The 26,088-nt window shown below is 40.6% G+C and overlaps 3 protein-coding genes across 3 annotated transcripts; 2 read left to right on the top strand and 1 right to left on the bottom strand.

The window, feature by feature from the left end:
* The first annotated feature begins 40 nt into the window (after positions 1–40).
* cdh27 (cadherin 27) lies at positions 41–7,985 on the top strand. Its single transcript, XM_044223695.1, has 17 exons — positions 41–501; positions 968–1,090; positions 1,918–2,067; positions 2,970–3,111; positions 3,234–3,397; positions 3,869–4,000; positions 4,824–5,006; positions 5,226–5,539; positions 5,620–5,762; positions 5,877–6,101; positions 6,192–6,413; positions 6,521–6,642; positions 6,742–6,846; positions 7,108–7,194; positions 7,292–7,339; positions 7,430–7,507; positions 7,637–7,985. The coding sequence occupies exons 1-17, from the start codon at positions 481–483 to the stop codon at positions 7,838–7,840; spliced, it is 2,463 nt and encodes an 820-aa protein (XP_044079630.1). The 5' UTR covers positions 41–480; the 3' UTR covers positions 7,841–7,985.
* A 48-nt stretch (positions 7,986–8,033) lies between these two features.
* Positions 8,034–10,766, bottom strand: LOC122888945 (protein LSM14 homolog B-like). Its single transcript, XM_044223899.1, has 8 exons — positions 10,514–10,766; positions 10,227–10,390; positions 9,991–10,108; positions 9,658–9,849; positions 9,447–9,524; positions 8,982–9,122; positions 8,770–8,896; positions 8,034–8,685 (listed from the first exon to the last, which is right to left on the bottom strand). Exons 1-8 carry the CDS (start codon positions 10,638–10,640, stop codon positions 8,529–8,531), a joined length of 1,104 nt encoding a protein of 367 aa, XP_044079834.1. The 5' UTR covers positions 10,641–10,766; the 3' UTR covers positions 8,034–8,528.
* A 152-nt stretch (positions 10,767–10,918) lies between these two features.
* Positions 10,919–23,139, top strand: taf4a (TAF4A RNA polymerase II, TATA box binding protein (TBP)-associated factor). Its single transcript, XM_044223682.1, has 15 exons — positions 10,919–13,131; positions 13,573–13,706; positions 14,127–14,246; positions 15,411–15,500; positions 15,700–15,822; positions 16,065–16,154; positions 16,236–16,445; positions 16,590–16,731; positions 16,828–16,930; positions 17,222–17,391; positions 17,480–17,610; positions 17,826–17,951; positions 18,932–18,988; positions 19,086–19,208; positions 21,807–23,139. Exons 1-15 carry the CDS (start codon positions 12,363–12,365, stop codon positions 21,969–21,971), a joined length of 2,553 nt encoding a protein of 850 aa, XP_044079617.1. The 5' UTR covers positions 10,919–12,362; the 3' UTR covers positions 21,972–23,139.
* Positions 23,140–26,088: the final 2,949 nt, after the last annotated feature.

A 26,088-nucleotide genomic window follows, 5' to 3' on the forward strand; every position in this document is an offset into this window, starting at 1 on the left:
AAAAATTATGCTTTGGAGAAGTGTGAAGACGCTACAACCACAACCTGCAGGGCAGCCTCATAAAAAGCCCTACTTGAGGAGTGATGAGACCACAAAATGTATGTTGAATCACAGGAATCAAATATATAAAAAGTAAAAAGATATCATTTACTTTTATCTTTTTGCAGGAGTGATGATTGTTTAGCAAATACTGCACATTGTGTCCCAGAAACAATAAGGCGGTGTTTCTTAATTCTTAAGAAAACCTCATGAGCAAACAGGGACGTGTTGAAGGTTGAATGAAGATTGAATGTCGGTTGAATAAACACACACAAGCACACGCACACGCACACGCACGCACACACACACATACTGTAACCTGTGTGTATTATGTTCATGTGTGTGGGTGTGTAAAGCAGAGAGGGCAGGATCTTGTCTTACTCTGCTCAAGAAAGCCAGTCATCGAACACTCTGAGTTGGATGTACTGAACAACAAAGATCATGCTCTACTTCTTCCTCCTGGTATGTAACAACACCGAAAATTAATGCTGTTACTTGATTTTGTCAATTTTGGATAAAATTCAATGTTACTTTAACAGGAATATTTGCTTCTCTATATTTGGGAACGGAAGTGATTATTATCTATAAAATCAGTCACTTGGTTCGTTTTTCAGTTAATTTCATTTTCCAGCACTCTGTTGGTCTATATGTTGCGTACACAAAACATATAAAGAATATTCTGTATAGTCAAAGATAAGGTGCAAAGTAAAGTATCCCGGTATTGTTTCTGCATAAATGCCTGTGTTTACAGTTCCTAGGAACTGCACGGTTCACCAGGTATGCAGCACAACAAGTCTTAAACAAATTCATTCCCAAGCATAAATTATGAGCTCCCACCTACCACCTTAAACAAACACTCCGGCTTTGCATACTATGATTTTGATTGAAAAGACTGTGCTTCAGGTTTGGTTGGCTGTTCGTCTTTCAGGTTTGTTATTTGTCAAGTACAACATGCTCAGAGCTGCTGAGCCGTCACAGAAGGTCTTGGATCACTGACTCCTTCACAATAGAGGAGGGGCATCCAGGGCCGTTCCCCTATGTGCTGGGCAAGGTAAGAAAATCACTGAGTAAAGAAAACTAGCCAGATTTTGTGTCAACAAATACATAGTTTCACCAGAAAAGGCTATGTATTCATTTTCAAACTCAAATACAAAATTTCATCAATTGATACACCCACTGATTACTGAACACTGTTATCAAACATTATATTTTTATTCAAAGCTCTTAAAAGACAATCAGTTTTTTAATTAGTTGTCTTTATTTGTCTATAATGAGCTTTATTTTGACACCTGCAATAATTTTCTTCAATCTTTATCACTTCTATCCATGTAGATCATGTTTTTTTCATAATGAAAATACAGTGGTGTGCAAAAGTGTTTGCCCCCTTCCTGATTTCTTATTTTTTTGCATGTTTATCACACTTAAATGTTTCAGATCATCAAACTAATTTAAATATTAGTCAAAGATAACACAAGTAAACACAAAATGCAGTTTTTAAATGAAGGTTGTTTTATTATTAAGGGAAAACAAAATCCAAACCTACATGGCCCTATGTGAAAAAGTGATTGCCCCCTAAACCTAATAACTGGTTGGGCCATCCTTAGCAGCAACAACTGCAATTAAGCGTTTGCGATAACTTGCAATGAGTCTTTTACAGCGCTGTGGAGGAATTTTGACCCACTCATCTTTGCAGAATTGTTGTAATTCAGCCACATTGGAGGGTTTTCGAGCATGTACTGCCTTTTAAGGTCATGCCACAGCATCTCAATAGGATTCAGGTCATGACTTTGACTAGGCCACTCCAAAGTCTTCATAAATGACCAATAAAGTCTCAGGCTCCCCAAAGCTTACTGTAAAGTGTTTGGTGTTGTGTTGTAGATAAATATCGAGGAAGACTATCGAGTATACTTTGATTTATTTGGGGAAGGAGTGGATGAGGAGCCAAAGGGAGTCCTTTCCATTCATAAAGAATCTGGCACAGTGTCTGTCCACAGGGCTGTGGATTATGAGGAGAAGACAATGCTTAAGGTGAGACTCAACACATATTACATGCCAACATCTATACTGCCTTAAACTACACACTGATTAGGCATACACAATCTGTCATATAGTTACTGGTAATACCTTCATGAGTTTCCACAATAAACACATCAGAAAGTGCTCAGACTCATTGCTGTAAAAAGTCTAATTGAGGGATGAGTAAGAATTCTTGGTAACCAACAGATAATTTCTCACTCCTGAAGCTGCAAAATACTGCAAAAATACATTCGTTAGTTCAGTCATAGCTAACATGAGGCTTCAGCAGTTTGACTTAGCCAAATAAACATCTTCCAAAGTTAGTCTTTTGGTACAAAATTCCCTCTTTAAGAAGACTAACTTTTAAAGATACCCACTTTTTCTTTTACTAACTTTTTCTCTCTTAAACCCAACCGGGCAGGGCAGATGGCCGCCCACCCAGAGTCTGGTCCTGCTTGAGGTTTCTGCCTGTTAAAAGTTTTTCCTTGCCACTGTCGCCAAGTGCTTGCTGGTGCATGGTGGGAATTGTTGGGTCCCTATTAATAATATTATAAAGAGTAAAGACAAAACCTGCTCTATAAGAAAAGTGATTTGAGATAACTTCTGTTATGAATTGGCGCTATATAAATAAAATTGAACTGAACTGAATTGAATTGAATAACTGAGACTGCTGAAGCCTCATATTAACTTCAGCTGAACTTAAGATCTTTGCACAGAATGAGGACTGTGGACTTTGTCCCCCATCACTTACATTGGAAATGCATTATGAACAGTTTGTTTTAAGATAGACTTGTGCCTACTTTTTGAATCTTTAAATTCTTAAATCTCATATCACAATCACAATATTCAGGAACTTCATCACACATCATATTTTTTCTTTGTATTGTGACTAATTTTGAGTCATCCATCCGTAGCTGAAACTCATGGCCAGAAAGTCAGATTCATCAAGTGACACTAAATTAGGAGTTGAGATTTCCATACTGGACATCAACGACAACCCACCACGCTTTCAGAGAGATCTGTATGAAGTTAGCATTGATGAGGAAAACGCACAAGGTAAACAATATAATAAATCATATCCCCTTTTTTTTTAACCTTTTTGTTAGCTTCAATGTCTATTAAGAAGCCTCCTTTGTTTGTTTCTGAACAGCCTAAAGAGTTTTGTCATTTCCAAATAGGCTCTCATCTCCTGACGGTTGTGGCCTATGACAGAGACCAGAGAGGGACACCAAACTCAACATTCCACTACGAAATCAAATCTGTGTCTCCAAACCCTCCAGACACTGAATTCTTCATTGATCACTCTGGAACAATCTCATTCAAAGGATGTTTGGATTATGAGGCAAGAGTCCTCTTTGTTAAAATGACAGAATCACATGAGATATATAGTACATACTACACAGTAGATCGAATTATGGTAGAATTTCCTGTCCTGCTAGTTCTGCCAGGAGTGTGTGGAATTTGGTATTTATGCAAGTATGTGCAGAGTGCTTTCTTTGAGCAATGTCTAATTACATGTAAAGTATTTTTAAAAACACTTCCCTTATGTGAACTAAAATATGCAGCAGGGTGAGTTTACCAAGGAGGAGTTTTTAAGTGTGTCTCAGTGACACTGGATTTGTTGCAAAACTTACATCATATTCAGTAGATATATTTGAAAAAAGGGTATACCTGTAATGAAAACAACAAATTTAGAACAATACATATTGTGCAAAATGATTAAGCTGCTTCAAAGGAAATGGATTCAAGATACAACTTCATCAATGTAGAAGAAAAACTATTAAGCTAACCGTCTTTATTTGCTTGTATTTAGGTGGCTGAAACATTTACAGTGTTGGTGGAGGCCAAGGACCATGGTGAAGTAGTCAGTCTGTCCAGCTCAACCTCTGTTGTCATTCATGTCCAGGATGGCAACAACCATCTCCCTTCCATCAGCGGACTAACAGTAGGCAGTCATCTTTGTTAACATATTCTCAACAACGTCACATTGATTTCTGCAGATCACACAGTTCTTCATGCTTTTATACACACATGTGCAGTAATCACACCTTTAATCTACAATCCCGATGTACAGTGCATGTTAGACATGACATATTGCTGTTGCAATCTTTTTTTACTCTAAACATTGTTCTTTGAAATTCTACAATGATGGGTACAGTTGTAGTAGTATACTAAATGTAGGAAGTTTTTTTTTAAACTTGTCTATTATAATTGTCCATGGGGGTTTACAAAAAATTGTTTTCAAAAGTAGTTGCAGGGATGAAACCAAAATAAGCAAGCACACAAACGAAAAACAGAGCATTGGTGAAGTAAATTTGCATTTTCATTTTATTGGCCTAAGGAATGTTTTAATAAGTGGATGCATTTATTTTTGCAAATGCTTTTGTCTGTTATTTCAGTATATTTCATACGCTTCTTTTAATCTGCTTGGACATTCTCCTGTGGAAAGTATCTTTTTTAAGCTGGTACACATTCTTGGGATTAATTTGCAGGGAATCACCCCCAACATATTATATGACCTGACAAGAAAACTACATGTTATTACAAGGAATATATACAACAGATTTCTCAAATGTTCAGTTTTAACTGACACTCAACACTATGCCAGTGTTTACCCAGTTAATTTTACACTTTATGACTGAATAAACAACAACTGATGCTTGTCAATTCCAAGTAAATATGGGTGGAAAGTGTACACTCGATAGGAGTAGGAAGTACGATTAACAGATTTTTCCGCCTGACCTCTGCACCCTGGATTCATACAATAGGGCTCTAGCAAAGTAAAAGAAGATGAGACCGGGACCTCTCCTCTGCGGCTACATGTGACAGACAAAGACACCCCACACAGCCCGGCATGGAGAGTCCAATACACTGTACAGGGTGACGAGGGAGAGCACTTTAAGATAGAAACAGACCCAGACACCAATGATGGAATCCTGACAGTAGTAAAAGTAAGTTGTGTTTAGCTGCATGCTTTACATTACAGTGACACCCTCTTCTAGTTTGACATGTACTAATTACCACACGTATGCGTGTCTCAGTATGTCTGCTTGCGCTTGAAATAAACATGTTTAAATACTGTGCTTTAATGAAATTCGAAAATGTTTTTGAAAAAAATAAAAATATGTAGAATAAATTAACAATTTAATGTAACTACTGTATAATTTAAGCCTTTAGACTTTGAGGAGGGAGCACAGAGGCAGCTGTCCATCTCAGTGGAAAATGAGGCGCCATATTTCTCCTGTAAAGTGAAGGAGAGGACGTCCTCAGGCCTCTGGAACGTCGACACCCGTAAAGGTGATGGTCCTGGTGCAGGTCAGCCTCACTCTGTAGAAGTCATTATTGAAGTTGAGGATACTAATGACCCCCCAGTGTTCAGTGAGAGGGTCAAAGAGGCCATGCTGGAGGAGAACGCACCCATTGGAACCTGGGTAGAGAAAGTGTCTGCTGTCGATCCCGACTTCAGTCACGCAAGAGATTTTGTGTAAGTGTGATGCTTATTCCAACATGTTTCAGCTCTTATCTGGGACCTCCGACACTAAAGCAAACAGTGTTTGTCCACAGGTACAAGGTGGGAAATGATCCTGCTGGCTGGGTGACGGTGGATCCCCACACAGGAGACATCACAACTGCCAAGACACCCGACAGAGAATCTCCTCATGTTGTTAACGGAGTCTACACCATCTTACTTCATGCAGTGGATGCTGGTAAAACTCAAACTGTTGCTGGTTGGCATGGACACACACCAAATATTTAATACATTTAGGACCAAGTAATGATTTCAAATGCTTTGTGACACTATTGTTTTCTATCTTGGATAGGTAATCCACCTATGACAGGCACAGCCACACTGAACATCCACATGAATGACCAGAACGACAATGTGCCAAAGCTGACAGTGGACAATGTGGATGTGTGTGTGTCTGACAGCCCCACCACCACCAACATCACAGCCTTTGACTTAGATGAAAATCCCTTCGGAGGGCCTTTTACATTTGAACTGCTGGGGGATGTCAAAGGAAAATGGAAACTGAATCCCTCATATGGTAGAAACTGCTATGCCATGTAGTGAAATATTATAGCAAACATTTAAAAAAAAACCCACAACCATTTGATTTTGTGATTATTTCTCACAGGCTACACAGCTGGCCTGATGAAGGAGCCCAGTGTGTATCCTGGTCCGCACACAATTGATCTGAAGATCTCTGACATGCAGGGAGAGTTTGGCGTTTACAGCCTCAGTGTGACCGTGTGTGATTGCTCTGTGACACCTAACTGCCGAGGCCGCCGAGTTGCTTCCACAAAAGCTGCCTTTGGCGCTATAGGCATAGTGTTTGCCTCGCTGTTTTTACTCCTGTGTAAGAAACTGAATCATTGCCTTTACTTGGTATCAGAGTATACTATAATACGTATTGTTACAATTCTGATAACTCACTGAATTTTGTCGTCTCCATCTCGCCGACAGTTCTGCTGCTGATGGCAGTCGTCATCTCCTGCAAAAAAGAGTCCGGCACTTTGCAGACCTGTGATTCCTCTGGAGAAACCCTCCTCGCATCAAACACTGAAAAACCAGGAACAGACTGCCAGGTCACCGCTTAAAAACATTTGCAAACGAACCAGTGATACCATAATACTTTTCCAGTTTCTACATGCGAACATCAGTACCAGTTTGTTTTTTCTTTCAAGGTACCCGGCAGTGTCCTGGCAGTGTCTACTGATAAGAAGCACCATGATCCATCTGATTGGCAAAGTCTGCCTGATGGAATGCAATACAGAAAGGTTTCAACAAAGGTGGTTAAAGATGGAAATGATATGGACAAAACTTTTTTCACTGGTTAAACTAGAAAAACTTGAAGTAGGTCTGTGTCACATTCTTTTGAAAGATGTTTTTGAGGAGCCAAGTTTTTTTTTTTTTTCCCCAAGTTTTTCTTTTACAGGATTTCTCACAGACTTGGGTGAAGACATTACTTCTAAAAGAATTAAAGACTGCTATTTGGCACGGGTGGACCTACTGTACTTTAACTCAGTTGCTCCTGTCATTCTGTTCAACAGGATATGGAGCAAAACTTCATCTACAAACACTTTAGAGATTACACAAAGGAGAACCTTTCTGACCTGCTCAGTGAGAACTGCAACCAGGTAAAATGCACACATTTAAGGTCAAGTTACGACGTGCATTCAATTGTTAATTTTCATCTTTGCTCCTGTTTCAAATCACTCTTTCCTCCAATCTTAGATGACCTGGGATTCTCCAATAGCCAATGGCTACCACCATAACCACCAGGTAAAGTAACAGTTTGGTTTGTGCTAATTGTTTCTTCAGCTGCTGCCTCAAACAATCTTGTGAACTCTATGTGAACTATGTTGTGTACAGATTGAGGACAGGAGTACAATGAATTTCCTCTACAAAAGGAACTCAAGCCATGCAGCTCTCCTAACCCTGCTTCATCGGGTTGGTAGTGCACATTACAGTGTTATGTCTACTCTGCTGCATAAGCACTGTAAATGCATGCATGTATCTGCAGCAGTAAAATAAGTAGTTTTTAAAACAGTTGACATTGATTTTCTACTGCTCCTGCAGAGGCTCTCCTCTCTCCAGAAGACAGAGGAAGATGTGGATTATCAGCCTCACCTCTACGCAGATGAGGGGGACTTAGACAACCTCTCAGAGTTGGAGAACATCTGCATTTCTGACGATGATTCATTCCAGATATCACTGAATGACTTGGGCCCCAAGTTCAACCAACTGGCTTCCATTTGCAAGCCACCACCGATACAAAACTGAAAACCTGTTTTTCCTGAAAACATTTGTTCTTGAGTTGGGAAACAAATGTCTCTCTAGCCCCCCCCCCCAACTGTATTGGCTGTGATTTTAAGGTTGATGGATTCTAAAAAGTTTGATATTAAAAAATAAAATCTTTGTATTCTAACTGTTTCTCTCCAATTAAAATTTACAGCACCAGAGAAGAAAGCCAGTCTGTTAATCATAACTTATTTAATAGCAACTGTTACAAAGTCCTCCACAGTTTTCATTTCACAAAGTAAGGAAAAAAATAAAGTACAGCTATCCTCCAAAAAGCAATTTGGAGTTACATTTGGACAGCCAGTTAGACAAGAATTTAATAAATTTAGCACAAAAAACAAAAATCCTAAATTACATGCCTGCTGGCCTGTTCAAAAGACAAATTCCACACTGCATTTTACCAAGCCAACTACCAATGAAGAAATTTGCTTCTAGCATACAGCTGCTCGATTAAAAGAAATTGCTCTCCCATTTCATATAATGTTCAAAGTACAAAATTCCCTGATGCATATTCTGGGATAAAGAAAAAAAAAAAAACAACAAAAAAAAAACCCCAAACAAATCCCATCTTTGCTTCAAATGGCAGGAAAAAAGGGAGGTACTTTTTAAATAAGTAGAAAAACTACAATATTTACAGAAAAGTTAACAAAAAGAAATAAAGAAAAAGCATTCACACCCTCCCACTACCAATTTTTGGGAGGGGTCGCTGCTCAGTGGCGCTCTGTCCTCCGCGTCCTCGGCCCCTGAATCCTCTGCCTCTCAGGAAGCGGCCGGGCACTCCAAATGTTTCCATATTCAACTTTTTCTCCTCTGCCCAGGTGGTTCTCCTGAGGATGCACAAAGTAAAATATATTGTACAGCACGACAAACCCATGAGGTAACAAAGACCAACAGCAAGTGTACATAATCACCTGGGCTTAAGGTCTGAGGAGATGTTGTCAAAGAAGCATTTGGCTTTGTTGTAGTACTTCTCTCCGAGAGTTTCCTCCTCCTGCATACCCTGGTGGTCCTGGGCCTCCCCAGAATCCACCTTTTCAACTGCAGCAAACACATACACCTTAAAATTGCTTTATATTGTGTCCACTGAAACCGAATTGACAGATATCCTTTTAAATAAACATACCTACAACCTCCTTTGTCAGATCATCTTTAAACTGAGCATTTGCAGTTTCAAAATCAAAATCTGACTCAAACTGCAAGGTTGTGGCCTTTGAATTTTTCACAAGAAGTTGGCCTCTGCTTCGATTCCTGGACCGGCGATTGCCTGCAAGTGAGCGCCAGAAAAATCAGACATGGCAAACACTACTATAAAACTGGTTTAGTGAATATTTAAACAGGTTCATCTAGTCTTGGATATTTACTTTTTTAAAAAGACCCCAGCGGGGAAAATCAGTTTGCTGGTTTGAAGGAACGAGCGCCTGTGCCATTTGGTGGAACAGCGGCTTCGCGAGCAATATTTGTTTACTTTGACAAAAATACTGCTGTATATCTGCCCGCCTCAGATGTTTGACAAAAGAAACAAGACAAAACATATTGCTATTCTTTCAGTAAGAAATAGCTTATAATGTGCATTTTGAAGTTCTGATACCTTGTTTTTGCCTTGGTTTCTGGTTCTCAGTGCCTTGGCCTTGAAGCTTGGCTGCACTTGGCTGAGATGGCGCCCGACCTAAACGGTAATAAATTAAATGTTTAAGATGTTTCTTATTTGAGCTGAATTAAAAAAGGAAAATAGAAGCAATGCAAGACACAGGAGGCGAGATTTCTCTTGTATGTTATGAGCCACTGTTAACTTTGCTTACTCGTAAGTACATTCTCCTTCTGAACCTGGGAACCACCCCGGCCAGAGCGCTGGGTTGGACGAACAGGCTGTCTGCCCGGTGGCTGGGTTGAAGTCCTCCCCCTTTTTTGAGCAGCACTGGCCAATGGCACAGTCTGGACAGCCTGCTCCACCATGGGAGCTTTTCTGGCTGGGATGCCGTGAAGTCCTGGTACTGAGGGAACAGGAACAAACATGGTGGGGCTTGACCAACTGCAGACACGTGAGAAACAGCCACAGACATTCCACAGTGCTGGAGAAAAGCCCAAATGACATTTCTGAGAATCTGATGAGTCCAAAAGATTCTTTACTGTACCTAGACCCAGTGCTGCATTGTACTGCTGGTTGAGTAGAGAACTAGCAGCCAGCTGGTTGTAGGTGGGCATCATGTCTCTGTATGGACTCCAGCGTGGCTGATAGGCAGCAGAGGATGACTAAAAATCACAAAAAAAAGATAAAAGGAACTTATTTTCTCATTAGCGAGTATTGTGACTTTTGATTAATGCCAAATACATCTACAAAGTGGATGTTACTTTAAGTACAGCCACACACCTGTACAATAGCAGGGTCACGAGGCAGCCCATGGTGTGGCTTTGGTGGTTCGGACACAGTGATGTCTTTGATGTCACTTCCTCTGAAGATTATGTATTCATAAATTTCATCTTTGGGTGGCACTGGTCTATCTGTGTGCCGGTCCTCTGTCCCATAGGATTTAACTGTTGGCGAAGAACGTTAATTGGAAAGAAAGTTAGGTTTTGTTTGTCTCAGGCATGCTCCGTTCACAACTTAACAGAGATAACTGTCCAAAAGAAAAACACAGGTGTGACCTATCAACCTACCTTTGGCTAAAGCAACCGTGGACCTATCTGTGTCGACAGAGGACAATATTCCCTCATATCGAATCTGCGCTTTCGATATCAAACTTATTTTACTGCCAATGTAAGGTGTTCCTCCTCCAGCACTCATGTTCGCAGTGAAAATACGTTTTCAAATTGAAAGGCAGCGGCTAAATCACAGAGCATTAAACCACGGTACACAACACACATGAACTAATCAGCAATATGCACAATTAGCGCGCACCTGTGCGCTTTATAAAATCAATGACGCCCCTCTCTGCTGCTGGGTCACCTGCGCGTGTGACAGGGTTAGTTTCTTTAGCAAGCCGGCGTACACCGCGAGAAACAAAAGCAAGTCTGTCGAGTTGAGCATCAGGATTTACCTGTCCCACTTAACCTTCCACCAATATGTATAGAATTTTATCCAAAAATAAAAGAACAAATTGAAAAATACGAGAAAATGGAAAATAAACTATTAGGCCTATATTATATTGTACTATTCAAGATAATCAAGCCATAATTAAATGTTAAAAAGAAACAGAAATTGGAATTCTACAATATCAATTATCATTTTTTTTCTTTTTAACATTTATATGACCTGATTATCCTGAGTAGTAGAATATAATAATAGTTTATTTGCCATTCTCCCTTTTAATTTTTATTACGGTTGAAATTCCTCAGAGCTGTGACTGATATTAATTAATTAAGATTTGGATGCTCTAACTGCTGACATATATGAAAACTGTACACCAGAAAAGTACTTTAGTAGGCTAGTTGCACACCTCTTAGCCTATGGGCTGTAAATGTGTAACTTTTGAATTACATACGGTACATTTTAATATATATTTCAACATATATTTGTAAGTATAAGTAAACACACACTTTATGTTTGCATTTTGCATTTATCTAAAAGTCAGCACACGTGGGAGTTTAACCACACTGCATCCCATGACTGCTGACAGTACAGTACAATATTTCCTCTCTAAAAGGAGGGTGGGGCGCCCTCAAACGACTCATTACAAAAGCAACTTCACTTGCTGGCCAAAACACTGCAGCCATCTTGCACAGCGCATCGAGAGTGATTAAACTCTGAAATTTGGTTTGTTAGCTTGTTGTAAACCACGTTATTATTCTACCTAGAGTCACACGGTGCAATTCTGAAACGGAATAGTTATCGTGATAGCATAAACACGCCGGCGAAGATGTAACGTTTGAGGAAAATAGTTCGTCTCCAGTGCTATGTTGTTTCGTCTCATGCATCCCCTGGAATGACAGCTGAAGCCATTGGTACCGCCTTTTAGAATGTGGAACAGCCAACCACAGCTCGCCGAAATCCCTGCACGGAGCCGTTTAGTTGTTGTGCGCACGCGCATGTCAGTTGGTAAATACCTCACTTCTCACAAGCTCGCAGGAGCGTGAAGATGGCGGTTGGCCCCGGTCTACTGGATGAACCTTTTTTACACACAGAGGTGAATAAAGCGGTAGTTTGTCATCCTGTACAGTCTGTAGAGTCACAACTGTCGTTCTTGTGTCACAACAACCACTGGGGTAGGCACGAGACAGCCGGTAATTACATGGCTATAGTTCCGGGACAAGGGGGTAGCGCGAGCTAACGTTAATGTCCAGCTGGGACTTGGTCAAGACGATTGCCGAAGCAGGTACGCTGTAACTACTAATGTTGTTTTCCTCTTTGTCTCTCCGAGTATACACGAAAAGCAAGCGCCGGAGCTGACAGTTAAAAACAGCACATGTGTCAGAGACTTGCCCCATCACATTCAAGATTGTTTGTGCTCCTTCTAAACAAGTTGAAGTGCAGGGGGTCTCATCATAACGAGGTCCCCATGGTTCAACTATGGATGCGTCGACGGCAAGCACGGACTCCACCACGGGACACGAGCCTGGCAAAACACTTGTTGCCAGTGGCGGAGTAACTTCTCTCCCTAATCACCAGGGGAAAGTAGGCTCACACTCAATGCAGGCTTTCAATGGGAGCCAAACTATGAACTCTCACAATTCAGGAAGCGCTGCCCCTCTCGGGGGTACGACAGTGACAAGTGGCACTAGTAACAGCAGCAGTACTGCGATAACTGTCACAGCTGTCAACAGTGGACCAGTGATGTCAAAAGGGCTAGCCAGTGCGATAATGCCCACCTCGTCAAACAGTGTAATTCAGTCGCCTCTCCTGAACTCTCCGAGTGTTGTCGCTTCAGCTCAGCCTGTCAGCCCGACAACTGGACCTGCTGTGACACTCGTCAGGCCGCCTATGCAAACAGCGGGTTTGGGTGCAACTTTGAATGGGAACAATAATGCGAGCCCTGCTGTGGTTGCCAATACAACAGGTCAGACAGGTATCGTCATACAAACCTCGCTTGTAAACAATAGCCAGCCGTCCAACTCGGTGTCTGTTAGCGCAGGGTCGCACATAATCAAGGCAGAGCCACCCACAACAATAATACAGTCAGCACCGCAGCCGGCGGTCACTCCGGGCGCTCCCCGGCTTCCGGCTACGGTAGCTGCCGGTCCGTGCGGGATCCGAGCCCTGACGCCTCAGATGTTGGCCCCAAGGCTGCCCCAGACCTCCCCGGGACAGCCCAGTATACATAACATCCAGCTCCCACCGGGTGAGTGAAGTCAGAACTTTTTACTGTATGTGCACAGGCAGTTATTTTCAAACTTGACTTACTCACCAAGATGGTTTCATTTTCATTTGCCTCTGCTCAATGATTGTAGAAATAAACATTGAATGATTATATTCTTATTGAATGTTGATCGTCCAATAATATATAGCATACATCATACATAGAAAGCATGTGTCCTCTTAAGACTCTCTGTGAGTAGCGCCCCTGATTCTTTAAATAACACTAAACCACTGATCTGTTATGATTTATGGTGACTACTTTGTGAGATTTACAGCATGAATTGATTGTGTTTACACTGCATAGCGGTTTAGCTGTGCACTGTTTCATTTATTAGAAGAGCGTCAGTTTTGATACTACTTCTCCCTAGCGATTTCAGTATAATTATATTCAAGTTGTCACTGATACTTCCTTGGGTTGGTTCAGGGATGGTGCTTGTACGCAGTGAGAGTGGACAGCTGCTGATGATTCCTCAGCAGGCTCTAGCCCAGATGCAGGCCCAGGCACAGGGAGGCATGACACCTCGGACTGCTACACCAACAAACGTGCCTCCTGGCCAGGTAAGGTGACAGTCTACCCTAGGAAGAGCTTCATATTGACAACCATTATGTCTCACTTAAGTACCAAGGTCAGTGAGTAGAACATTAGATAAATTATATCACATTTGTACCGTAGGTATATGGAAAGTAGTGTGCTTGTATGTTTATTGTGTTATATTATTAGTCTTCATTTATGCAACATATACTGTATATTATAATTATAAAACACATATAGCTATTTATTTATGTATTTAGATGTAATCAATAGATGTCTATCTATCTATCTATCTATCTATCTATCTATCTATCTATCTATCTATCTATCTATCTATCTATCTATCTATCTATCTATCTATCTATCTATCTATCTATCTATCTATCTTTTCTGGTTTGATGAAACTGGGTGTTGCACATCATGTCACACTTTGTGCCTTCTCTCAGGCTCCTGGAAACACCATCATCAGCAGACAAGTGGCTCCCAGCACCATCATCCGTCAGGGCTGTCCGGCACCAACGTCACTTGCTGCCACCACCACCCTTCACAGACCTCCTATCCTTCAGGTAACCCCGCCTGTTGGTGTCAAATAATTTCTGATTATGTTCATTTGGCTTGTAGCACAGTGTTTTGTGTCCATTACTTGCACAAGCTGCAGACTGAAGGATGATACAAAGTGCCTCAATCGATTGAAATTGAAATTGGGTCAGCTTGATATTATATTATTGTACGCCATACAAGTTTATGTGCCAAAGTGACACTAGAAGGATCTTATGAGTGCATTTTTCCAAAATGAAAAGCATGTAAACTCTCAGTCTGTAGAGGGTGTGTTATTTGGTGCATAGTGTGAAAAAATGTTTTTCATTTGCCAGGGTTTATTGGTTATCCTGAACCTTGTTTCCTGGATTTACTATAGTAGATTTGAGACCTAGACTTGGAGGATTTATACTTATTTATAAAGAGATATTCTATAAATGCTAGCAGCCAAAGGTCCCAGGTGATTCTGGACTCTGGACAGAATGTCATGGCATAACTGTTATTTATTTATTTTTTTATTTACAATTAACACTTGAAATGATGAAGGCACTTGCAAATGACAAGGTAATACAAAATGTAAACCGTACTTTGTTGTGTCATTTTTACCTCTTTACTTAAGATTTCATTTAACGCTTTGTTTTTTCTTTTTACAAAATAAACCAAAACACTGACAAAGAGGACGGTCTTGGGTAGATAACAATGAGAATAAATATGAAACAAAATTAAAATCATACTCCAAACCTCTCTAAAATATAAAGGAAATCAGGTCTGAATTTGAACATTATTACTTGCTTACTAGCTTGGCATTTGTTGGGTCTCTGTTATAAAGAGTACGGTCTAGACCTACTCTATAGGAAAACCTGTTGAAGTTTTATGTGTTACACACAGCAAAACGCATCAGAAGATATGCCAGTTATAAATAAAACAATCACAAAATGTCATATCGCTGGAGTGCTGACTTCTTTCCTAATATCTTAAAACCAACACATTGAAGTTCTTTTTTGAGGAAGAGCACCCAACTGAAATTCAGTGCAGAAGAAATGCACCTGTTTCCTCTTATAAACTTGAAGGGTGATGCACTTGATCAACTTTGAAACAGCTCTAAAACCTACACTCTCTTGTGATGACTTGAAAAGTGGGGTTTGAAAATGTGTTTAATAACCTAAATATGATCGTGATGTCTGTCTTCCCAGAGCTCAGTTGGGGCTGCAGTAGCAGGAATGCCCCCCAGTACCGTCAGCCAAACAGCTGGGACCACAGTTACCTCAGTAACAGTGAGCAAAGTGAGTTGTGCTAAGCCCAAGGGATCAGATAGAGCTGGGTGCCTGCATGTATTGCTGCAGTGTACTGTAGACTTTGTGACACTCCAAGTATATACTTAAGTAGACAATTACTAAAAATAAGCATGCTGCAATATAAAACATGGATATCCACAAATTAGACTTTATTCATCTGAATCTGAATGTTCTGTGTTTTTGGCAGGAGACAATGGAGAATGTGAAGAAATGTAAGAACTTCCTGTCTACATTGATCAAGCTGGCATCCACTGGGAAGCAATCAACAGAGACTGCAGCCAGTGTGAGAGAGCTGGTCAAGGACCTGCTGGTGCGTGAGCCGTACATACAGGAGACACACGTGAACCTGTCAACTTCTATATCGTAGAAATGTTTCACATTTGACAAGGATATTGACAAATGAAAGCTTTAAAATACAATCATTTATTTTAAAGTACAAAAATCCCAGCTGGCCTTTAAAAGTGGAAAACCGTCAGCCAAGAGAAGCATTATCTGTACCTCCAAATATGACAGCTCTCACTCCCAGCTCTTTATGCCTATATATTGTTTTAGGAGGGCAGACTGGAAGCTGAGGAATTCACCAGCAGATTGTACAAAGAGCTCAACTCCTCACCCCAACCTTACCTTGTGCCTTTCCTCAAGGTAAGAAAGCTTATATTCTATTGTCGTTTTTGATATACCTTCCAGCAAAGATCAGTAAAACCACCTGTTTGTCTCCTGTAGAGAAGCCTCCCAGCCTTGAGGCAGCTCACCCCAGACTCAGCAGCCTTCATCCAGCAGAGTCAGCTCCCCCAGCCGGCTTCAAGTCCAGTCTCCACCTCACACACTCCCACCACGGTGGTCCTGAGCAGCCCAGTCCCCCGCCTCACTGCCCCAGTCAGCAGACCCCAGCTCCAGCCAGGCATTACCAAACCAGGACAGACCCCCTCACTGGTAAACTGACTAATAAATATCCAAAATGCATTTATATCAAATATAAGGCATCTCAATTTCCACTACCGGAAATTGCATAATAAACATAAAGTATATACATGTCATTCTGGTAATAATTACATAATCTGCATTTGAAACTTGCAGGTTCTCCAGCCTCAGCAGCAGAGAGCAATGTTGAGACCTCAGGTAACCTTACCGACAACCCCCATGGTGACTCTCAGGAATCAGGCCCCTGGCCGCATCATGCTGGGACAGCAACAGGTCCAGCTTAAAGAGCTGCAATCAGGTGAGGATGTCAATCTAATAACACCTCTGTCTGTGCATGTGTGTGTCTATCTTTGGGTGACCTGTCGTATTTATTGTGATTTTGTGTCTCTGCCAGTTCCTGTGAGGCCGGAGGTGCCACCTGTTTCTAAACAAGTCTATGCTGCAGCCTTGACCCCGACTCAAAAGAACAAGCTGAAAGAGGCGGGTGGCACATTCAAGTAAGAACAAAGATAACAGAATTCATATCAGTTTTACCATAAATGTTGTTAAATCACTCGCTTACGTATTAGCATCACTCAATTAACGTTTGGGAACTTTTATAACTCGCCCAGCAAAATAGAAAATATCAATGTATTATTTAATCTCATTGTCAGGATACATTTATAGCTCAACAAAACGATTTCTCCAAGTTTCAATGCTATTTTTGTCACACCTCCGTGAGACACATATCTGGATTCATGGTCATCAGTCTAGCGATTGGGTTTGCCTTACTGCATTTATGTTTACAGAGATGATGACGACATCAACGATGTGGCCTCCATGGCCGGAGTGAACCTATCAGAAGAAAGCGCTAATATCCTAGCAACCAATTCTGGGCTAGTAGGAGCGGTGACACGTTCCTGTAAGGATGAGGCTTTTCTCTCCTGCGCCCTGCTACAAAGGAGAATGCTGGAGATTGGTGAGACACTTACAACATTATTGACAATCCAATATATTTCCTTCCACCTCCTAAAGCCCCAAGGTGTCTTGCTGTTTCTTTCCTCCAGGTAGGAGGTATGGTGTGACAGACCTGGGTGCGGAGGTGGTGAACTATGTCTCCCACGCTACTCAGCAGCGGCTCCAGAACCTGCTGGAAAAAGTTTCCCAAGTGGCCCAGCAGAAAAATGTCAATTTCAAGGTTTGTTTACAGCGACATTATAGAGAGAGATTCTTGCAGACAAATAATACTGGTGCTACGACACTAAAAGGTCTACTGTATTTAAAATGTTGTTTTTAGTATGCAAATAAGAGATACATATTGCAATGCTTCAAGTCCACATATATGCAATCATTTCTCTCCTGTAATCTTGGTCTTTCCTGGGATGACATTGTAACACTGCTGTCTATTGGCAGGAGGATGACAATTATGAGCAGAGCAGTGATGTTCGTGCTCAGCTCAAGTTCTTTGAGCAGCTGGACCAGTTAGAAAAACAACGAAAGGAGGAACAGGAGAGAGAAATCCTCCTAAAGGCAGCTAAGGTACAGCGTCACTGACAGACATCAAAATAATATGTCCAAAGGCTACTGGTGAAATTTCATTTACACAAAATTCTAATTGTATTAGAAGGTAATGTGGTATCTTTGTGTTGAGGAGTAAGTAGGAATCTGTGGATTCAGATACCTGGTCTCAAATAGAGTGTAAATAAATAGCCCTATAACAGACTGAAAGGTTTTGATGTTTTCACAAATAAATGCCTTTCTGTAATAAATACCTGGATAAAATATTCTTTGGGAGATTGAAACAACATCTTACACAACCATGAAAACATGCACTTTAATATATTACATTCAGCAGACATGTAATTGAAGGCCTTCAGGTTTAAAAATACTTTCAGCAGTTTCAAGCATCAAGTTACATCAAGGCCATACTGTGACATGTGTTACTTTTTAATGTTTAGATGAAATCAAGGTTCACTTAATAATAGCAGGTGTGTAATAAATGCTGATTTGTTTGGCCTATATTTAGTGGTTTGGTATCCCGCAGCTATTCTCTTCTCCAGAGGTACATTATATTTTATAAAGTTCAACAAAAGGTTGCCTGTGATTGATTTTGACTCACCCTCAGGATGCCTGTTAGGATGTAACACAAACAGCTTCTAACAAATGTACTGTGAGATATTTCAAATGGCACTGGGGACGAATTTACAACCCCAAATTTATTTCCAGTAGGTATGTGACATTAGGGATAAAACGATACATGGATTTAATAAATCATTTGGGCATAACAAAATTAGTTGAAGTAGTGAACAGGTTTTTATTCAGCTGTCATGTAGTATAAATAATGTTTAGCTCTAAATGTAAATATTGATGGATATGGGACTATTCAACAAGTAGTTGATGTAGAATCTGCTTTTCAGAAAGTTTTCAGGAAGTTTTCCATGTGATTGTAGATATTCATGCAGAATGGACATCATTAATTTTCAAACACCTGCAAATGTGTCTTGCTTTTGGCCTTGCAGTCTCGAGCTCGGCAGGAGGACCCAGAGCAGCTGCGTCTGAAACAGAAGGCAAAAGAGGTAGGATGAGAGGAGGAGGATGCTCAACTAGTCTCTGTTTCTGTACATTTATGCACTGTGTGCTTGATTTCCGTGTTGGTATGTGTGCGTTGTCCAGATGCAGCAGCAGGAGCTGGCTCAGATGAGACAGAGGGAGGCCAACCTGACGGCTCTGGCAGCCATCGGCCCAAGGAAGAAGAGGAAGATTCTGGACTCTCCATCGTCCTCTGCTATAGCTGAGGTAATACTATCACAGCACATTCCCCATATAGTGTTGTTTATCCTGGGATAGCAGTCAAGTATAACCCCCGTCATAAAGCCTTTGCCCTCTACACTCTGCGGAGAACATCTCTTTACATTACTTAATTAGCATAAGCTGGACAGAGACAAAATGGAGAGCCACATATGACTCACACTTTAACAAAAGACACCAAAGTTATAAAGTTAAAATGCTGGAAACAGCAACAATAATATCAGGTTACAGTTAAAAATCTACTTTCTTTGTCAGTATAAAATACTGGTTACAGAAATAGCTAATGTTAGCACTAACAGTTAAACAGTTCTCTCTAGTGATTGGATGAGCCAGACAAGGTTGATTTGGTGACGAGCTGTCACTGACAGCCCGTACTACCCCGAGTGAAACCTGCTGTCAGTCGTCTGTGCTGTTCACATACCTGGAGAAAATAATATAATCAAGCTGCTCGTTAGTTCTGGCAGAGCACTGTACTCAGCTGACTTTTATAATCACAGATCAAATTTAAACAAGTCACCAGTCACATTCACTTAATACAATGAGACAATGTGACAAACCTTTACTACCAGTGCTGCAGCTGTTGGTTATGCTTGGTCCTAGCTGCTACACATCACTGCTATTGGTTAGTTAGAGTTAATTGATTTCTCCTTTGACCACAAGCCTCTGTCTGCTTCCCTTAGTGAACCACAATAGCAGAGCCTGTTCTGTGAAATAAGTGTCTAACCATTTGTCACAATAAATGGCCCTGTATTCTTTAATTTACACTGACAGGAATTGGCATATAAAAAAACAAATGTTGGGAAACAATGTGTGATACCTCCTTTTGTTTTGTTTTTTACTTACTGTGAGATTGCCGTAATTTAAATAGTGTTCATTTGTACACCTTGCATGCCTCCCAGTGACAATGCTACTTTTGTGCTGTTTTTCCTGATGTAGACTACATTATCATGTTCCTTAAAAAATGTTGTATTCTATTCTGTTAAGTACTATGCAAATTGCTGTAGCAGTGAATGTGTAGTGTAACAGTTGTTACCAAATTAAACAAACACACTTTGGAATAACAACAAAACAGTATTTTACTTCAGAAGGATTTTGAGTAGTTTTTTTAAATATAAGCAATGGAGGCCATGACTGCAGGGCATCTTAAATAATCTGCATGGCATTGCTGCCTAAAAAAGGGCAGATATAGGGTTCATGGTGATGAACTGCTTGTATCAAGAAAGAGGCTAGAAATGATTATTTCATGCATAATTTACAATTCATCCAGAATACCCATAATAGACTGCTGTGTAGCAAAAGTCTTTTCTTTAACCATTTTAAAACTTTGTATGCAGCGGTCACACAAACAGTTAAGAGTTTTGCTCTTAAACACTATCCACTTTCTTACTTGACCCTCAAAGTTCTGACAACTTTTGCTAAGGAACAACAGTTCACTGGCCAACATGCATCCATCCGTTCATTTTCAAGGTTCAAGGTTGATTTATTTCATCATTTTACGACACAGGGGTGTAAAACGAGATTTAGTTGCAATTCCCTTTTTTGCTACTCACAAAAACAAAAAAAACAAACGTTATATGCAAAAATGATATACAGTAGATTGGTGAATAAGTAATAAGTCATAGAAATAAAACTATTTTACATGGGTGTGCTGAGGATGAATTTAGTAGTCTCACAGCCTGAGGGAAGAAGCTGCTCTGTAGTCTGGTGGGTCGGCAGCGGATGCTTTTGTATCTCTTACTATTACTTTTACTCACTGACATAATCTGCTTGTCTTTGGACCGCCCCAGCTAGATGGTGCATTCAATCAGTGCACACACTTAGCCACTCTGCTGCTACTTATTGGTCAGCATTATTAATTTAGGCTTATAAAATACAATAAATTGTTAAAGATTACACCGGTGGTTCTCAGCCTTTGCGGTTTGTGACGATGAGTTGTTAGCAGTTCCACCAAAAACACGTTTCCACTCTAAACTTCTCAGATGGTTTCATAAATAACTGTTTGAGGCTCAAAATTATCAAGTATTTCACAAAAAAAGCAAAGAAATTAGAAAAATCCAAAAGAAGAATATTTGTGTCGCAGAACTTTGTTTTTTCATAAATAAGCTCAACCCCTCAAATTTATCTTGTGACCCTTAGGAAGGAGCCCAACCCCTAGGTTGGGAACCACTGGATAAAACTACCTAATAGTATATAAAGTAGTTAAAACTAGCTCCACCTCGACCAGGGGCAACAGTAAAATACTGCTTAAGCAATGATGCATCAGTATTAACAACCTAATAGTAAAATAGGCTATATAATAAAATATCAGTCATAGGGGCCATATTTCTGCGCAACAATTACTTTTACTTTTGATACTGTGAGTACATTCAGCTAATAATACTGTACTTTCACTTAAGTAAGATTTTGAATGCAGGGCTTTTACTTGTAGTGGAGTTCTTTACATAAGTTAAAAAAAAATGTAATACTTCTTCCACCCCTGTTTGGGTGTACTTATCAGACCTCTCTTCCCACAAATTCCAAATATCACATACCCACTCCCCCCTCTCACCCTCTCTTTCTCCCTCCCACCTGTCTCCCATCTCGCAGGGATCAGGAACAGGTCCCTCTCTGTCTGGTGGGGCTGGTTCGTCGGGCTCCAGGCTCACACGGCAACGCATCACACGTGTCAATCTCAGGGACCTGCTTTTCTGCTTGGAGAATGAGAGATTTACCAGTCGCTCCCATTTCCTCTACAAGGGCTTTCTCAAATAGGCTTGATGTCAGGGAGGAGAGGAGGAGGAGAGGGGAGAGGGGGGAAATGAAGTGCATGGAGAGGCCAACCGCTCCCACCACAGAGAGAGCATAAGAGACTCTTATGAATCAAGAAGACTTGGCACATTTCAAGGTCTTTCAGATATACATGATAACCTGGAATGCAGTAGAAGCCATATTAGATGGCCTCTCTCCTCTAATAATGCCTATTTTCTTTCAGAACAGTCATGGACTAATGCCCCTTTATTTACCCTGTACAACTTCTTTTTCAAGAAAGTGCAAAAATGGATTACATGTTTTGTGAGGAAGGATTGACTTATTGTACAATTATGCACTGTCACAGTAGTTTTAGATTTTTTGTGTGTGTTAGGTTTTAAAGCAATGGAAAACAACACATTTGTTTTAATAGACCACAAACTAATTTTATTGAATAATGATTTTATTTTTGTTTTGTAAACTGAATTAGTTTGAACTCCAAACTGTGTAACCTACTGAGTTGCCTTCCTAACTATGATAAGCCATATAGCCATCCCGAAGCAATTAACCCTTCTGCAACTCATGAAGCAGTAGCTCGCTCTGTATCTGTCATCTCCATTACTTTATTTGATATTTACCCCCCCACGCCCCCAGCATATTTATTTACTAAACTCAAGCTTAGATTCATGTTTAGTTATTTATTTAATTTCATGTGGCACCTCTGTTGTTTCATGTAGCCTAAATTCAAAACAAAATGTGCATTTACTTGCATAGGATATGTTTAAAATCAGTTTAGACATTTTTGGGGTGTGTAGTTTCAGTGCGTGAAGAGAGGTGTGTTCTTTTTTTTTTAAAAATCTTTTAAATTGTTGTTTTTAAAATTAGTTTGACATATATTGATTTCTGAAACTTAAACAGAAGGCTTTTGACCTATATTGCTATACCAAACATACATCTACCAGAAATTGATTTCTATTTTTGTAGCTGCCCACAAACACACATTTTTACTCTTTTAATAGTGACTGAGTGTCCTCCAACTTAACAAACTGGAGTTTCTTCCTGTATATTTGTAAATGTTACACCTAAAGTTTTACACGCAGTTTTGTATAGAATTGAGAATTTACCCATACCGCATAAAGAAAAACACATTTTCTCTATGGAAAAGTTTGAATAAATAATGATTTTACAGTAACTGGTTTGGTTTGGTGTTTCAGTCATAAACAGGTTTTTTGTATTTTATTGTATTACACTAGGGGGCAGCATTGCATTATTAGAACATCTGGATGTGTACTGCATGTGGCACAGAGGATATTGAGGCTTTGTACATAAATGAGTTGAATACCTTTTAATTCCATCTTACTCTACCTGTTCACAGATAATTCCACTTAATCCTCTCACATCTGTAAAACCACATGTAGTACACAGTGTGTGTGTGTCCTGGGTCTATGTAGGCATCTACTGAGGACAAATCCCAAGAGCAGAACACACAGCTCTCAACCTAGAATAAAAACCCACTCACACACAGTCTGCTACCAGTCTGTGCTGTTCTTTTGTTGGTCTGTCTTGTTTGAGTCCGTCTCCATTATCAGCCCAACACACGGTGGCAACAGCTGCAACATCAGCTGCTAACATTCACCACAACCATGGGCTGGAAATAATTAGGCCATTCTGCCACTGGGACAGTAGCCTGATGTTACAATGATTGGGAGCAGCTTTCGTATCTGCGTCTACCAAAGAGGAACAATAAGTGTATATTTGGAGCTATCAGTGGTGATGAGCTCCAATTTCATTTTCCATAATGAAAGTACATCTGGGAGCCACTAGGTGGCAATAGCTCATTTTACCAAATTACAGGATTCTCCTGTAGCTGACATGGACTGAACCTGCAGCTTCTTTTTTTTTAATATAGTTTCATTAGTTTACATTACATTTGGTTGACTTTATTGTTCACATGTTCATGTTTTGCTCTGCTCGACACCCAATACAATACAGACCACTAGGCCGACCTGTCCGGCGCTTCCGTTTTGCATAACATTTGGCAAAAGAGAAAGAGAGAAACAATCTGGATTGTTTAACAATATCACTGCACTCTGCTGCTGTGAGAAAGCAGAGCCAGATAAAAGGCAGGCTCTCAGTTGTGAGTACAGAACCAGCATGGCCTGAAAATCCGTAATGGCGTCTCTGTCTGGTGGCGGTGGCGATTCAGGTAAGGCCTTGCCCCTTGTGCCTCAGCCCAATCCAATATTTTTCCTGGTAATCCCCCTTCCACTCCTCAACACTGGTGCTCTTTCAGAGTTAAGTCCACATAAGCTCCCACTTGAGTGCCAGAGGCAGAGCAACAACAGGGATGGTGCGGTTGCCTAGCGACATCTCAGTCAGTTCACCTGAGGGTGTTGGGTAAACACCCTGAGTCTGTAAGTAACATCACTGCTTCCTTCCATGACATTTATTAAAGAGGGCTGTTATTAATTTGTTACATTCAGGGTTGTCATTTTTGCTTTCACCCCAGGGTGAGATTATGCAATAAACCATATCTAAAGCTAAAGTTTATTTGTGTGTGCAGGCATGCTCATGCCTGTGACTGTTCGTCTGTCGGATTTGACTGCTCTGATAGTGCTTCTCAGCAGGGTGTTCCTCTTGCACTTTTATGATAAGTCTCCAGTCTAAAATTCTTTGCTTGTTTACGCTCACAGAGGGCCTCAGTTTTAATGATGGTTAGAGGCTGATGAAAGCTCCCCCAGCCCCCATTACTTACATGAATCGGACGGTTATGAAAATCTTTATTAAGGTAAGACCCCTATGGCTAGATGAATCAGAAGGTTGTGATATGTTTTCATTGACATTACTTTGCAAACCAATGAATTAAAAATTCCATTCGTAATCCCATCGTACTCATGCTGTGAGACAAATGCAATACTAAAAGTCAGTTAATTAATTTTATCCTTTTCAACGCCTCCTTGCATATTGTTGATAAAGCTTTGAGCTTATGAATAAAACTCTCCTAGGAGGGACATGAGAATGTGATTTGGATGAACTGATGTGGCACACTGTGATCCAGTCGCTGCACTTCATCATCCATTAAGATGCACAAATCCAGTAGCCTATAACCACTTTTATCCTGAAATGAAAGAGAATGATTTTCAGCCTTTCCTGAGGAATCAAACCCTGAAATGTAACATGCAACATTAGTTTACACCTCCTCACAAGTCCATTTCCTTTGCGCCCGTGCCCTTGTTCCACCCAGGTTAATGCTGACTTTAGGACTCTTGGACTTTTGTTATAGGGTCGACCGGGGCAGTCTGCTTTGGCCTGGAGATACTATGATAAGGCCTGTGTTTATGACTGCTGCTGAAATGGGTTTGTAAGCGTGGCTGAACCTGTGAGGTATTGATGCGGGGGTTAATAGCCTGTTGGCCTCTTTAATGGAGCTGAATCAGGTCAAGCAGCAGGCAGTGTCAGCCCACAGGAGAGGAACATCTCCATTTACAAAGTAATTTCCTATATGAGGCAGGACAGGCACCAAAATTTGTTGAGCGTACACACCTGTGGTTCACACAGAGACGTGTGATGTGCACTTGACTTGAACACACACTCAGACGCACACAGGAACAAACAAGCTAAGGTGACACTGACTATGAAAGTCAAAAACGGCTTTTTACATTTTAACCCACAGATTTTTTATTTGGGTCTCAGATTGGAGTCACTACTTTGTTGTATATTGATCTTACTATGATTCTCAAGGCTCTTTAACAACTTGCTTGACTGATGTAAGTGCCCAGTGTCCAGTGTGGTAGTACAGTACACTTTGGAAGGCAGACATTGAAAAAAGAGTATACAGCCATGCTAGCGGCTTTGTGAGGACGTACAAAGGCACAGCAGTGCTTTAAGCTAAATGCTAACTCTAGCACAGCAACATGCTCGCAGTGACAATGCTAAAACGTTAAGTAGGTATGTTTACCATGTTCACCATCTTAGTGTGTAAGCTAATATTTGCCAAAGGAGGCTGACGGGAATGCCATTGGTATTGGACAAATTGATGATGCCACCAAAGCGATCACACTTCATCCTGAGGCGTACATTAATGTCTGTACAACATTTTGCGGGAATCCATTCACTAGAAGTTGAGATATGTCTCAGGTAA

The sequence above is a fragment of the Siniperca chuatsi genome, linkage group LG2 (genome assembly GCF_020085105.1).
Source record: "Siniperca chuatsi isolate FFG_IHB_CAS linkage group LG2, ASM2008510v1, whole genome shotgun sequence".
NCBI classification, from domain to species: Eukaryota; Metazoa; Chordata; class Actinopteri; order Centrarchiformes; family Sinipercidae; genus Siniperca; species Siniperca chuatsi.

Bases quoted from the DNA above. Each gene is read 5' to 3' on its own strand.
- LOC122888945 (XM_044223899.1), bottom strand. From the start codon at position 10,640: ATGAGTGCTGGAGGAGGAACACCTTACATTGGCAGTAAAATAAGTTTG. The intron at 10,109-10,226 runs GTGTGTGGCTGT...TGTGATTTTTAG, and splicing joins GTGACCCTGCTATTGTACAG to TCATCCTCTGCTGCCTATCA. The intron at 9,525-9,657 runs GTAAGCAAAGTT...ATTACCGTTTAG, and splicing joins GAAGGAGAATGTACTTACGA to GTCGGGCGCCATCTCAGCCA.
- taf4a (XM_044223682.1), top strand. From the start codon at position 12,363: ATGGATGCGTCGACGGCAAGCACGGACTCCACCACGGGACACGAGCCT. The intron at 13,707-14,126 runs GTAAGGTGACAG...GCCTTCTCTCAG, and splicing joins CAAACGTGCCTCCTGGCCAG to GCTCCTGGAAACACCATCAT. The intron at 17,952-18,931 runs GTACAGCGTCAC...TTGGCCTTGCAG, and splicing joins TCCTCCTAAAGGCAGCTAAG to TCTCGAGCTCGGCAGGAGGA.
- cdh27 (XM_044223695.1), top strand. From the start codon at position 481: ATGCTCTACTTCTTCCTCCTG. The intron at 6,414-6,520 runs GTAAGAAACTGA...TCTCGCCGACAG, and splicing joins CTCGCTGTTTTTACTCCTGT to TTCTGCTGCTGATGGCAGTC. The intron at 7,195-7,291 runs GTAAAATGCACA...CTCCAATCTTAG, and splicing joins TCAGTGAGAACTGCAACCAG to ATGACCTGGGATTCTCCAAT.